We start from the raw sequence: 16,428 nt of genomic DNA on the forward strand, positions 1-16,428 counted from the left end.
TTTTTGCATACTGTATTCCTGTCACAAGGGTTCAGTCACTTTCACAGAGTTGTCGTAGATGTAGATGGGCTGCCCCTGGGGGCGATATTTTTTTCCCCAGGATGGTAGGGGAAGACTCATCAATATTCATTAGGGAACTCATCGTGATTGGTCTTAACCCCATTGACGGGTAGGTTTAGGGGCGGAGTTAGGGGTAGGTCGTCAGTCCTCAGCAGTGACAGTCAGGTATTTGGGCGGGGTTAGAGGTAGGTCATCAGACCAATCAGGGATGAATATTGGTGAGTCTTCCCCTACCATCCTGGGAAAAAAATATCGCCCCCTGCGGTGCATGCAGGCCTTATGGGCCCAGAACTGACCACGTGCACACTTGACCCACACTTATTCCAACCAAATGTTTTCAATATTCCATAGACACAATGCAGAAACATTTATATGAACTGTTACAACCATCCCCCCACTAAGCAGCCAAAACACAACTGTTTTAGCTTGTGTGGGTTTTACTTCATTCCACTGTGTTACACTCCCCGGTCTTCCCTATGATTAAAGTGGTGGACATACATACATAAGTAAAGTGGAGGCGGAAATGCTCAATACATGAATATTTGTTGCTGTTTAGGGTGAAGGCAATTATTGTAATGTTTTAATGGATTGCCAAGGCAGAACTGTATTTAGCATGCCCAAGCATGTATTACACAAAACTATACACTAGGGGGTAGTATCGTGCTTTATATACAGAGAACCATCCAATCTAACCTATATATACTGTATATATAGTAATGACACTCATTTTTATCTTTTGTGTGCTATCAGACTCTTGGTAAATAATGTAAAATTTCTCAAATAGTTCATGAGTAGCATTCATGAAAAGATGGGCATACAAATGAAAGATTTCTTTTCAAACATGTTCCAGTTTTTAATAAAACAGTTTTTTGTTGTTATTTTAACAGTTGTAAGGCATCATGCATGAAAAAAGGCATACAAAAGCATATGTACCTCCTTCCTAAAATAAAAGGTTGAATTACATTATTGTGCAGATTAAAAATATAATTCTTTACAAATATATGGAAGAGCTGACAGTCAATCCAAATAAAAGGATCTTTTCATGGCAAACACAACCTGCACTCACAGTATTCCATTGTAAACATGAATTCAGCCAAAGAAAGAAACATTAATTCATGCTTTGACATTAAGAAGATTTATCAGAAAGCATGCAACTGAGTCTTAATATGATTTTCACAATGTCAACATTCATTAAACACAGAGATAGAGATAGAGAGAAAGTGATATTTCATAATTCTTTCAATAATAATATTATAGAAATATGGCGATATGGCTACTAACAGACGAACAAACAGACAGACAGACGGAATGAAGAGTCATAAAAATCCCATCCCAGTGTCGTCCTGTAGAGGGTAGTATTGGCTAGTCTCTGTCTCAGACCGCATGGGGAGGGACATTTGGCGTTTGGCACAGGAGAGTGCAGGCGTGCTCGTGTTGTGCTATACCACGTTGAAGACCATTGACAGATACTGCTCGTACGACACCTGGATCCAGCCGTCCTGATCTGTGTCATATCGCCGGAACACGTCAGTTAACCTCTGTTTAAATAAAAAATGACCCAATCAGTTTTAGATAAGCATCACTGCATTATGGCAAACTGTCCCAAAGCCATTTGACTTTTGTTCTTCAGCTGAACACAAAACAAGACTGTGCTTTTCTATATAATTACAATGAATGGGGACTCATGTGTTCAAGCTTCAAAAAAGAACACAAAAGCACCATGATCGTTTTATAAAAGTGGTCTATATAAGTATGTATCGCAAGTCTTCTGAAGTTAAACGATAGCTTTATGTCAGGATTAGGAACAGACCAAAATGTATTCACTGATAATCAGTCAGATGGATTAATTTACATTAACAAATGACACATGATTAACGAATGTGAACAAATATCTGAGTTAGTTGGTTTAGTAAAGTTAGTTTGACCCTAAAACACTTTTTGAGTTAAAGGGGCTGTATGAAATTCAGAAACCCTTGTTATTTGTGACACCGATGGAAGATGGAAACACTTTTGCAGCGATATACTGTTAAGAGATCCTCAAGAGCAAAGGAAGAGAGGCTCTCGGGAGTGTGCGTAAACCTCACATCCTTTTGATTTTTCCAGCAAAAACAACACAAGTCCTTCACATAAAAAACAGTCTACAGGCTTTCATAGGCAACCTAGCTGTTCGTATATTGACAATGAAAAAGCAATTAATACATAAATTCTTAAAGGGATACTCAACTCCCCCAGAGTTAAACAACTCCCCCAGAGTTAAACAGTTGGGTTTTACCGTTTTTTAATGTATTCAGACGATTTTTTTTATATTTAGAAGAATATCAGGAACCAGACAGTTTCTGGTCTCATTGACGTCCATAGTATATATTTTTTTCCTACTATAGAAGTCAATGAGACCAGAAACTGTCTGTTTACTGATATTCTTCTAAATATCAGAAAATTGGCTGAATGTATTTGAAAACGGTGAAACTCAACTGTTTAACTCTGGGGGAGTGGTAAAATGAGCCTATTTCCAAAAAAAAAAAAAAGTGGAGTATCCCTTTAAAATACGGCGAACCATGTGTCCTGTAGCTACATGAATGATCTTTGCAGCAAAAAAAAAAAAAAAAAACGGTGTGAAAATCAGTTAGTTTTTCGGTGAGATATGATTAATTAAATGCACTGCCATACAGATTACACTGAGCGGAGCAGATGACCGGTTTAAGATGGCGGCTCCACGGCTCGTCCGTGCCAATAGGCAGTAGCGGTCGATAGGTACAACAGTATCGGCCAATGGTAAGCCGGCGTTCTGACGTAGAACTCGGAAGAGCTGCACTCTATTTACAACATAAATAGCGTAGGAGACTGACACAGACCAGAAAAAAATAGTTGAATAAAGCCATTATTTTTGTTGAACACTTTCACAAAGTATTCTCGTCAAATCATAAAATTAAGGTTGAACAACTGTGGTCACATGGACTACTTTAACAAATGTCTTTGCTACAATTCTTGGGCCTTGTAATTAAATTCCTGTCTATAGAGGAGTCTGAGAGCTCTCTGATTTCATCAAAAATATCGTCAAAGGTTCTTTGGAACAACATGAGGGCGAGTATTAATTAGACAGAATTTTAATTTTTGGGTGAATTAATATGTTACCTTTTTACTGTATAAAACTCAACTCATAGTTCTTTCAATAATAGTGGTTAAGAAATATTGGCGATATGGCTACTAACAGACGAACAAACAGACAGACAGACGGAATGAAGAGTCATAAAAATCCCGTCCCCGTGTCATCCTGTAGAGGGCAGTATTGGCTAGTCTTTGTCTCAGACCGCATGGGAAGAAACATTTGGCGTTTGGCACAGGAGAGTGCAGGCGTGCTCGTGTTGTGCTATAGGCTACATTTTTACTGTATAAAACTCGAAATGTCTTTCTAGTTAAAAGTGTCCCAAAATGACGAAGAAGCTTACAAATCAGTGCAGAATGGTCAGTCAGTTCATTGGAAAGATCCAATATGAATTCACGAAACACTGAATTCTCATTGATAGATGATTCGATGGCAAATGTCAAGAGTGTCTGCAAATAACAAAAATTCTGTTTGTTGCTCACACAAAGCTAGCTTACATGAATAACTTTTACGATACGTCTAAGGTTCTTTTGCTATTTTGGAGCTTGACGGTCCAAGTACCCATTTACTTATTATTATCTGAAAAAGAATGGGCAGGATATTCGTCAAACATTCTTCTTTTGTGTCCCACAGAAGAAAGAAAACAACATGAGGGCGTTCAAATACTGACAGCATTTTCATTTCTGGATGAATTATGTTTATATAGTGCAAATTGCAAATGTTGCATTCAACACATAACCTATCATTACCTGTAGTACAATACAGCACTGAATGAAGTCATCAAAAGCCACTTGTCCCCTCTTCTGACGGTCAAATTTCTCTATCAGTGTGTTGTAGAACTGATCTGAAAGGCGATAACCTGAGTAAAAAGAGAAGTTTTCGAGGTTAGTTCAGAATTTTCCATAAGGGTGACATCAGTGGTTTCATCAGTTTATTTGTCCTTCCTCTCATTGGTCTTGTGAATCAGTGCCCTTGCCTGTAATTCCTACAGGATTTTCTTCTGAACACCTCGCTGAACGCATCCATCACCTCCGGATTTCCATTAATAGCAGTCAATAAGAAAGCATTACGAACTCACCAAAGCCGGTGAGAGCCTGTTTGAGCTCGGTCTTGTCGATAAACCCTGAGTTGTCCCTGTCGTAGGTGCGGAAGATGTTCTGCCAGTCTGTGATGTACTTCCAAACGCCGGCAAACTCGTTAAAGCTGACCCCGCCTTTGTTCTCCCGGTCAAACATAGCTAAAAAAGAAAAGAAAGCATTTAGGTCACATTTAATCCTCAAATTTGGTGATTTATTTGCATTACTTTGCATTTGAGGTAACGTTACAGGTAATTTTCTGTCAAAAAACAATTTTGCCCTGAATTTGAATCAAAACTGTCTGAGATGGATGAAACAGATGGAAATGTATCCCTGAAAAATCATAATTGAGCTGTTACGATGCCCATGTGTATAAACTTTAAATGAGCTGAGAGTGATCGACTTATTCAGGAGTAAAGGATCATTAAACAGTCAATTGATATTGACTAACTTTCTCGACAGAAGCTCTGCAGAGTTCTGTTTCTTTATACCAAAATCTTCCATTTTCTTAATTACTTTCAAGGTGGATGATACATGCTTCCAGTTTAAACTGAAACAACTAAACCTTTATAAGCTAAATGTGCTAATAGGAAACAATCTAGGTTGTCATGGAGCTCACAAACAAACAGAGGACTATGGGACAAAGAAGAAAAAGACAGAATGAGTGTGTTAAATTCTTGCTAGGCTACCTTAACAGAACAAACTAGGACACAAGGACACAGAACACATCCTTGTGAGAATTGATATGCTCAACTGACTGTTCAGCACATATTAGGCAGTGGGACAACAGCATTCAATGCACAATACATAACATCACAAATTTCATAACCTAATAAAAGATTGACTTACATTATTGTTATTGTTTGATATCTTTTTATTTTACATGAGTATGTATATTTATCATTTAATGTTTACTTGTATATTTAATGCTTTGTCAACAATTTTAACATTGAGCAAATTTTTTTGTACATTTGGACTGGAGTGCTGTCAGTACAGACAAAAACGACAAATATCTGTGTTGCCTACACCGTGTTATCGTCTTTTTAAAATTCGCACCCTGTTGACTTCAATGGGACAAGTTCTAAACCTGCTTTTAGCCTCTTTTTGGAAATAGGTTCATTTTACCACTCCCCCAGAGTTAAACAGTTGAGTTTTACCATTTTTGAATGTATTCAGCCATTTTTTTTTTTTGATATTTAGAAGAATATCAGTAACCAGACAGTTTCTGCTCTCATTGACTTCCATAGTATATTTTTTTCCTACTATGGAAGTCAATGAGACCAGAAACTGTCTGGTTACTGATATTCTTCTAAATATCAAAAAATCGGCTGAATACATTCGAAAACGGTAAAACTCAACTGTTTAACTCTGGGGGAGTGATAAAATGAGCCTATTTCCAAAAAAAAGGTGGAGTATCCATTTAAGAGTGACCACGGTCAATCTGACTGCAGTAGATGTGAAAGATATTAATGAGAATGATGTTAATTCAGCCAGCTCACATACCTGTATTTACTTCCTGTTTTCAGTCGAAGTCCACAGTAGTCGATTGTCGAGTTCAGATGAACTATCCATTTGAGCTGATATTCTCAGAACACCACACAGCACAGTCATCGGCTGACAGCTGACAGTCTGAGTCTCCACTGTTACTTAGTTACCAATGATCGCGCGCGCAAAACTCGACAATCGACTACTGAGGACTTCGACTGAAAACAGGAAGTAAATATAAGGATGCGAGCTGGCTGAATTAACATCATTTTCATTAATATCTTTCACATCTACTGCAGTCAGATTGACCGTGGTGACTCTTAATAACACCACTCACATGGCTGTGCACTCATAATGACAAATCAAGGATGTTAAGAGGCTAAAAGCAAGTTTAGAACATGCCCCATTGAAGTCAACAGGGTGCGAATTTTAAAAACGGTGTAGACAACACCGATTTTTTGTCGTTTTTGTCTGTACTGACAGCACTCCAAATGTACAAAAAAATGAGCTCAATGTTAAAACTGACCAGAGTTCTCCTTTAAATGCGTTGTCTTAGAACTTCATTAAAATTATGCTAAACAAACAACAAATGTTTACTATCGCAAGCCATCACGTACTTGCGAGCTTTCAGTGGGAATCTCTTAAGTGAGAACAGAGAAGTTTACAGGCTTCCGTACGTTGTCTGCCTGATATGACTTCTGGGATTTTTAACGTTTTGATGTTCTCAAGACTGCGCTCAATGCATCCTCGATATCAAGGGTATTTTCATGCATTATCTGTACTTGCGTTCTGGAGTATTGGAACTGAATTTTGGCGGTTGATGGTGACTTATTAAGAGAACACAAGACCACATATCAAGAAACAGCATGTATATGGTTTTGTGAACACAAGACAACGATAATACTCACATATAATTGATCTGACGGTCACAGGGTTGAATGGGGTCCATGTACCTGGAGATGAAACAAAAGTCAGATTTTATTTAACCTTCAAATGGTCTTTGTTTCCTGGGTTTACACTTCTGTAATTGTACAAAAATATAAATTTTTAATCATACAAATAATATATCATTTTTTGTTGTTGTTTACTTCTCATCTATTCACTAATGCTGTGCTTTTGGAGATATAAAGTACTTTTGTATCCACACAATTCCTCAACTACACCATTAGCTTGCATATGAAATATTTTTTTTTTTAATTATACATTGCATTTATGCTCTACTGTAGTACTAGGCCTTTATTTTTTGTGTAAAAATTTTCAGATTTATGCCAGATTTTTTTTTTTTTTTTTTTTGACACATGAAGAAAATATTTATATTTAGTTTTTTTCACATTTCCTATTTATTTCAATGTGGGGTCACATTGACCCCGAAGTGTAAACATAGTTTTAAAAACCTTCAGAACAACCGAATCAAGCCCAGTTTTGTTGCGAGTGTATAGATAGGTAATGTATGAAAAGTCACAAAATCTTATTCCAGTGAGATGAACCTTTTTTTTTATTAAGTAAAAGTCGATTGGGATCGTATTAGACCCCATGACCCGACTGAGGGATACAACTAAATTATTAAAACATAAAAGGAAACTTAAATCAATATTTCAGTCATTCCTGTAAGCAAAATGATGATGTCATGTCATGCACTGTTTTTAACATATGCAAGTAGAATAGAAATAGAATATTCAGCTAAATAAATATTTATTTCTTAATTTTTGTATCATTAAAAGTAAATATTTTGCTTATATTTCATTATATTGAGTAGATGTTTTGCCAAAGCCTGATTATTTTCTGGAAGGCTCTTAAACATGCAAAACAGACAGACTTTACTTGAATTGTTATGACTGCAAAAATGTAATACTTAGGAATATAAATTAACAAAATGTACTACGTATATGTTTAGGGCTTGGCTTTGAAATTGTGTTAGTTACTTCTAATTATACATCATTTACATTTATTACTATGGTAAGAGTAACAAACATTCAAATGGTTTTACCAACAATTTCTGCACATTTTAAAAGGGAATGATATATTAGTAAAATATTATGAAAACAAACTCTTTTTCTACCTTACACAGGGTAATCATATGGGACACGTATTCAATAGATTTCATATCATTTTTAAGATAGCCAGCGGTTACAACACACTGAACACAGCTGTATAGTTTCTATGTGAATCATGTTCCTCTGTTCATTTACAGTCTCCTTTGAGCGTGATTTGTAAAGCAAATGGTGAGATCACTAGGGAGTGGCATTTTGGTCATAGCATGAATGTAGTAAAAACTACATTTCAGATATGCTTCAGTAGGCAGCCTTTACTGACCTTGAGGAACACATTTTACAGTCTAGTCTCTGATCCCAGCTCAGTGAACTCTTTCTGAAAAAGCTTTAGCTGAAATAACACCATTTGTTTGAGCGTGCTTATCTTAGGACACCTACAGAACACAATGGCCGGCGTGCTCCGCGTAATAACACCAGAAGACACAGGAATGAAATGTACAGCTCTAAAATAAAGCCATTCTTCTTCGCAATGCTGAATCATGGCCTCACACACACTGACAGAGCCGCTACGAGAGGGAGGAAGGACTTGCACTGGGTGAACAATCAGGATTCTCTCGTTTAGTTAGTAGGATGGAGACGCAGGATGAAAGGCCAAATATAATATATAATATATATATGAGCTACCAAGGTCACCCTGGCCATTTTAGGTAGGCTGTTGGAAATAGTGTGAATAGCGTGGTGCCATCTCAGAGGGAGAACGGCTGCTAGTGGCAAGGACTGGAGAGGAGGCGGGTCTGAACTGAGGCACAAAGACGCCCCTATGTGCTGCACACTGGCTCCAGTCACAGCAATGCCCACTCCGGGAGGAATCATGGAAAAACAGCAACATTCACATCACTCCACTAGACAAGCACACAAGCCGTCGGCCGCATACAACAACACTGCATATGCTAACACAAGGACTTCTTTTTAAATCATATTCAAGAGACAAACACAGCTGATAAAACACATTTTATGTTAAGAAACTGGGCTTAGAAACGGATGGTATAATAGCACATATAGGGTCAAAAATGAGCTTTTTACTCCACCGTTCAGAGGTGAGTGAATTAAGACCTTTACTGGATGTACATATTTAGTTTTTTATAGAACCTTTTCATTATTAAAAAAACATCAAACATATTTTATATATATATATATATATATATATATATATATTTACATACTGAAATATATATTTTTTTACTGAAATTGATCATTTTATTCAGCAACTATGCACTTAAATTGACCAATATTTTTTTTACTTCCTATTAAAAAAGAATCCTTAAAAAAACTATCATAGTTTTCACAAAAATATTAAACAGTACAGCACAACTGTTTATTTATAAGACGTGTTTCTTAAGAAATCCTCATAATTAGAATGATTTTTGAAGGATCATGTGACACTGAAGAAATAAATTTAGCTTTGCCATCGCAGGATTAAAATAATTTTAAAAATGTGTTAAAATAGAAAATAATAAAGAATAATGTTTTAATAATATTCTACAATATTCCTGTTTTTACTGTAATGTTGATCAAATAAATGCAGCATTGGTGAGCATAAGAGACTTCTTTCACACACACACAAAAAAAGATTTATACACACATTTATAATATATAAATACATACATATTTCTATTTATATGTCTGTTTCGTTGACCTACAGTAAGGAATTTTCCTATCACCGCATGGAGTTCTGGGAGGAAAAAAATTTATAATGATAAACTGTCTTCTGAGGTCAAAGTTGTTTTTAACAGATACTTTCCTATTATCTGATTTGAATCTACTGCATCACTTTCATTAGTGAAGGTCAGACTATCATTCTCAAATTTGGATTTAAACCATGTAATGTTGCAGTTTCAGCTAGCACAAAAGTTCACAACAAAGTTTGTTACACACTTTATTTTGACCTTACATTGTGTTAATTCAATCAGGACTGGTATAGATATGAAAATGTAGTAATGAGTAAAATCCATTATGCTCTGGTCACAGGAGTGAAATTATAATGCAACACGACTGGAGTCAGTGAACTGGACGGTTGTGACAGTAAATCACAGCTGCCCACTGCCACTGCTTTACTTCCCTTACAGCAACGGCTTCTGAAATAAATCTACATGAACAGCAGCTCTACAGCAAACGCCTAAAGCAGCATTGGAGAAATTCAGGAGTGTGTAAATGTGTTGAGCCAGCTAAACGACTGAGCTGAGAGGAAACAACTTTAAATGTAAGATAATCAAATCAATTCAGATACCCTGAAAAACGACGGACGAAAGAGCGGTAGGGAACAACAGGAGAAAAAAAAAAAGCTTTGAATAACAAGTGTTCATTCAACAAAATGATAAAAGATAAAGCTTTCAGAGGAAATTCATTAATATCAAAATATAAAGCTGGAAAATATTCTCTTAAAAATAAAGAAAGTAGGTTTAGGCAACAATGCCATTTTAGGGAAAACAAATACATTTTTAAAGTCCCCTATCATTTAACATATCGATCACCAAAATTACATATTTAAACATTTTTTTCATTGAAAACACATTCCTTCATGCCTTAAAATAGCTTGAATGCCTCACCTTTGCCTCATTTAGTATACATTGTTCTATGAAAATGCAAATTAGCCCCGCCTCCACTTACTCACACCAGCACACAATCACACCAGTTGACAATCACACGGTGACCTGATTGGTTACAAGGTCATTGGTGACGTCAGAAACACCAGCGATTTCAAACCGCATTTTTGAGACTGTCTTGAGACTGACAATGCTGTTGACTTATGAAATTCCACATGGTTCATCTTAAAGCACATTAAAAACACCACATAGAAAAATTATCAACATTAAAAGCTTGATTTTCACCACAGGGGGACTTTAAAAGAACCATTTTTTCTTAGTGTAAAGAACACCCAAGTAATTTGTTTCCCCTAAAAAGAATGAAATTTATTATAAATAACCTTTATTTGTAAGAGTGTACACTGCAGAGTGCAGACATAGACATCAAGTGTTGAGGTCAGACCCCTGGTGCGACTGCTGTGTCCCTGAGGTGCTTTCAGAGACTCCGAAAACAGAGTAATGGACTTCAGCAGTGCTGAAAGGCTTGACCTGACCACAGAACCACTAATCTATGAACAACAAGAACGCAGGAAGGCTCCAGCCATACACTGCATAACACGTGGCATGCGATGACCTATGCTACACTATGAATTTCCAACGGCACACTTCTTCATAATATCACAGTGTTACTACAACGTTACACAGTTCTGTACTTCATGACGCAGTGTTGCTGAAATGTAAAGAGTGTGACAATGGCCTATGTGCAATAACACAGCTTCATGATCACACTGCAGTGCTGACAGGAACAAGCGCTGGGATCATTGAACCGTTCAGCTTAAACTCACACAGCCGACTCTCAAGAATGATAACAGAGTTTCCTGCTAATTCTGCACCTCGTTGAGACGAGCACTACATCAACCTTGTGGCTCGGAGCAGATAACAGCTTCTGGCAGGAGGGAAAGAACTCTCTCTGACCCACTTTGGCAGCAAAACCATATGCTCATGAAGCAGAATAGGGTAAAGAGATATTTCAGATATAAGGCACAATCCATGAGTAAGGCAAACTTTGGTGTCCTGTAACTTTTTTAAAACAGAGCACAACAAAAACTATGGAAGTCTTGTTTCTGCCACATAATAAAACGTGATTGCGAACAAACGATTATTGTGATTATTGGAACGATTAATCGACTAATCGATTATTCCGCTGATTATTCGGTAGGCTTTGATGAATTATTCAGCTTTTGCAATTAGTTCAAATATGGAGTTATACCAGATAAATTTGACAAGGAAATCAGCCAACTGAATAGATTAATCTCCTTCAGGTGTATACTCGCCGTATCTGCACGAGCGCAAAGTTTTTTTTTACACTTCACCAAAAGAATAGTGTAAAATCCAGAAAATCTTTATATTATTACTTGAACAAAATCAATGGATATGAGAGCATATAAATTTAACAACAATACTATACAATATTCTTTAATTCTTTATTTATTTTCATGAACATTTTTAGTAAACATGGAGCTATATTTTCATTAAAAAGGCTTATATCTGCTATAGTAGGCTCATTTTTTTTTTAAATGCAAGCAATTCGTTTAGACAAGTGGAAACTGGGTGGCTGACAGGCGTACCAGAATCGCCTCGAAGTTGTGCATCTTCGGGAGCGGAGCCACACACAAAGTTAGAAAAAATAACAATGCTTCAGAAGTCACAAACAGGGCAACTTCAACAATGACCGGTACTGCATTTTTAATGAGACCGGGCATCGAAACAAATTGCACAAATGCTCGTCTTGCTCTGTTCTGTGATGTGCGTTCGTGACTCTCCTGTTGGAACTCGTTCATCAAAATGAACAAATCATTTTCCGAGTCAATTCCTTTATTTCGTTCGTTGAATGAACCAAATGACTCGGAAAAAGATTTGTTCATTTTGATAAACGAGTTAAAAGAGGAGAGTCACGAACGCGCGTCACAGAACAGAGCAAGGCGAGCATTTCAGCTTATAAAACTTAAACTTTGTTATTTATTTTTTAAATGAGCGATCGTTTCGCTTATTCATCGTCTGAAATCATTTAAAGCCCTTTGAACAGTTTGCAGTTTGCACTAAAACTGTCTTTTGGACCTTGAACCGTTTGGATACTACCAGTAAAGTCCATTATATGGAGAAAAATCCAGGAATGTTTTCATCAAAAATCTTAATTTCTTTTCGACTGAAGAAAGAAAGACATGGATATCTTGGAAGACATGAGGGTGAGTAAATTATCAGCAAAAGTTTTTTAAAAGTGAACTACTCCTTTTTTTTAAGATTGAGCCACTGTAGTCGCTCGGACTAACAATGTCTTTAATAACTTTTGGGCCAGCCAATTTCGATCCATTAAGAAGCCTATGGAAGAGTGAACCAGCTCTCAGATTTAATACAAAATATAATTTGTGTTCAGAAGATGAACGAAAGTCTTACGGGGTTGGAACAACATGAGAAAAACTAGTAATAGAAAAACTGACAGAATTTTAATTTTGGGGTGAACTATCCCTTTAAATCCTCAACCCTTTTGATGCAAGTTATTATACAAAGAAGAAGAAGAAAAAAAATGTTATTCTTTGATTTCTGGGAAATATAAAAGCTTATCAATAACAACAAACACATAGTATTTAGTTTGACCTTCTGAGGTCAATCAACATTCTGTAAACACATCCTTTCACTGGTCATTTGTTAAGAAAAGGACCCATTGTGTACCCCATTCATAGAAAGTGCACTTAAATCACCCAGAATCTCCAAAAGTTCACTTCATTTGGCAACCAAAGTCACTGTGGACATCTTCATTTAGCAACAATACTGTAAAAATACTTTAAAGATCACCATACAACATGTGACCACTGATATAAACAACAAATGAAAGACCCATTTATATTGCAACAAAATTAAATAACATTTCCATATGGAAATATCAGCGTGGCACATGAAAATTTTGCAAAATCATACAGCCAAAAATAACAGTATTGACAAAACAATCAGACGACTGTTGTCAGAAAACATTTACTGTGTACAAGAAACACATTTATCCGATGTAAAGGAAACCTGGTTCCTTTTATTAACAGTCTGATATTCTCTTAAATAAAAGATAGTCACCATATTTATACTTCAACTAAAAAGTAAGAAAAAAGGGAAAAAAATGGGAAAAAATAAAACATACCATTTGATAATGCCTGCTGAAGCTCTGTGTCTGATATTGCCCCGCTCCTGTCTTTATCTACCCTGGAGGAAACAGAAACATTTTTGAAATGTGATTCATGTTAAAAATGTATTTTATAGTGAATGGCTTGAAATACAATAATGAGCTCTAACACAATAAATGGGACAAGTAGGATACAACTCAGGATGTAGACCTTCTCAAATGAAACTGAAAGTAAAAGCTTTGGTGGAGAGCGATTCAGTTGTATTTCCAATGATTTCCATCTGAAAACATTTTCATTTCCTTTGAGTTTGCATATGGGACGTTTTAGAAAAGTGTGTTGATTTGATCTTTCATTTGCTCACATACTCTTTCATTCGTTCATTGATGTTGTGAAGGCGCAGCCACATGCTGATCTTGTTATGATTCATTTCAGTCAAGGCATGCCAGCGATGACTTTAAAGAAGGGAAAGTCTGTCTCACGCAGAGCAGTTTGACTATTTCTGCTGTTGGGAGTGTCTTTTCCATTACACATGTGCCATAAATCGTAAAAAGGACACGTTTCCATTACAAGCCTTCTGAGCTGAATTTAAGGGAACGGTCTTCCATCATTTATTTGGTCTGTTTTGTAATATAGAGATTACAGAAGAGAAAAGGATTGGGTTTCACAAATTCTTGAGCTACACTATTATGAAATATACACCATAGACTTAGTTAGCACACCAACCCCAGTGTTTTAGGCAGCTGAGGAAAAAAAAAAACATAGAAAAACAGAAGAGACGGCCATCTCAATAATTCGGACAGCTAAACCTTGAAAGAGAGTTCAGTCTGGGCCATAACCACAGTAAACCGTGAAAGGAATGTCTTGTTGGCTTGTTTATCCAACAAGACCCTGCCCATCCAGCCAATATTTAAACTTGTGACTCGAATTCACACAAGGAATTCAGAAACAACTGTCAACTTCAGTCACTTCTGATAAGAAGTGGTTTGAGAATTGACTAACTGGACTGACTAAACGAGAACTTCCATTCAGGGAAAGTATGAACAGGAACATCTGGATCAGTTTGCTTTTACCTAAATGGAAAGTGGAAAAAACTCGAACTACGTCTACGGCTTATTGAGTGAGGGGATTTGGTTTTCCCAAAGTTTCAGTACGCTTTCCAACTGAACTTTTTCCACTCACTTCCCAAAAACGTCACAGCGACCATCATCAAGTTTTGGGGCTTTTCAACTGGGAGCAACAAAAGGAAAATCTGGTTTAGAGTCATTGTAAAAATAAAAAAATAAGACTAAACTAAATGTATTATTTAAAATAAAAATGTGATTAACATTTTTCTTCTAATACATAAATAAATACATCTAACATTATAGTCTAAAAAAATGCTGGGTTGTTTCAACCCAAGTGTGGGTCAGACTGTTGGGTTAAAATGGTTGGGTTTGTCAATATTTGACCCAAACTTTGGTTGAAATTACCCAGCATGTTTAATATTTTTTTACATAATAACTAAATATTTTCCAAATAACATTTTACACATTTATAGTTTGGCAAATTATAGCTGTCTTTTACATATTTTCCTTCACACCAGGATGATGATAATTGGGGGTGTGTGGCTTCTCAGAGATTGAAAACCCGTGCACACACACACACACACACACACAACCAGGTCATAAACCCATCATAATAATCCAACCATAATATGACACAATTCACCTTGCAGTTCAATCATGGAAACTCAGACGACTCATATGTAAGAAACACCGGTGACTCACAACACCTTTAGACATTCCCGAGTCATGTGACCAAGGAACAATCAGTTTGTTTTGATGTGATATAATATTAGTTCAACATGAAAGTTGCTAGGTTACGTTGACTGAGTTGCGTCTGTTTCAGTGTTTTGGCGGCAGGGAAATGTTCTAAACGAGCGTTTATGCGTTCTTGATTTCAAAAATAGTTTCAAAACGAAAGTTCAAGTAGGCTCCATTTAATTTGACATTAAGGCATCTCAAAATCGTTGACAACATAAGACTCGAAGGCTATACGTCCGTGTGTAGGCTACATAAATCACTCATCTATATAAATTAGTATGTATAGCTACTAGTATGTATATTAGTGAGATAAACAAACAATATAGCGCAACTGGAACGAAAGAACAACGCGTCCCGTGTGAACGGCCCTTAAGGCTCAATCCTCTGCAGTATTGCATAATTCATTACTGTATAGAGACGAGCAACTTTGTTAAACAAAAACAACTCAAACTCCACTCACTTATATGCGTGTGTCTATTTGTGTAAAATCACACACACACACACGCGCGAGCGCGCGCGCGCACGCACACACACACACACACACACACACACACACACACATATATATATATGTATATATATCGCGCGCGATTGTATGGTAACGTTATTCAAAACTGCTCAAAGCTATTCTGTAACTGTGTTGAATGGTTTGATAATGAAAGTCAGACGAAAAGAGTCTGCTATCCGCTGAAACGCAAACGAAATGCGGCGGATAAGTTAACTACAAATAATTACAGATATTTGCTTTTGCGAGCTATACAACCCTCTACTAGTTGCCTATTGCATTTCGTATCTTCTTGTAACGTTACGTGACTTGCAAGAACATGCTCTTTCCTGCTGCGCTTGTCAAATCGACAGGCGTTCAAATGCGGAATCGCTGCTCGTGTTTTCACTCACCTCTGAAATATATTCCATAAAAAGCTCTGATCCGGCGGCGCGTTGTTATATTGAGGTGGTCTATACTGGTTCTGGTAGGCCATGTCCACGGCTTGCCCCGCTAGACGATCAAATGCGCTCTATGAGCAGCTAGATTCAACTTGCTTTAATCGGACTCTAAAGAATTCTTCACGCAGAGGCGTGGTGTGAAACTCCCCACTTCCCATTAAAAATTAGCCGACGTCATACGGACAGCCCCCTTCGAATTCTGCCGGGGCTTTCT

At 36.8% G+C, this 16,428-nt stretch overlaps 1 protein-coding gene across 1 annotated transcript; it reads right to left on the minus strand.

The window, feature by feature from the left end:
- Positions 1–888: 888 nt before the first annotated feature.
- Positions 889–16,351, minus strand: pdcd6 (programmed cell death 6). Its single transcript, XM_039666684.2, has 6 exons — positions 16,167–16,351; positions 13,485–13,546; positions 6,633–6,677; positions 4,242–4,400; positions 3,913–4,022; positions 889–1,598 (listed from the first exon to the last, which is right to left on the minus strand). Exons 1-6 carry the CDS (start codon positions 16,247–16,249, stop codon positions 1,500–1,502), a joined length of 558 nt encoding a protein of 185 aa, XP_039522618.1. The 5' UTR covers positions 16,250–16,351; the 3' UTR covers positions 889–1,499.
- Between the last annotated feature and the right edge of the window lie 77 nt (positions 16,352–16,428).

This window comes from Pimephales promelas, chromosome 22 (genome assembly GCF_988280905.1).
Source record: "Pimephales promelas chromosome 22, fPimPro1.hap1.1, whole genome shotgun sequence".
NCBI classification, from domain to species: domain Eukaryota; kingdom Metazoa; phylum Chordata; class Actinopteri; order Cypriniformes; family Leuciscidae; genus Pimephales; species Pimephales promelas.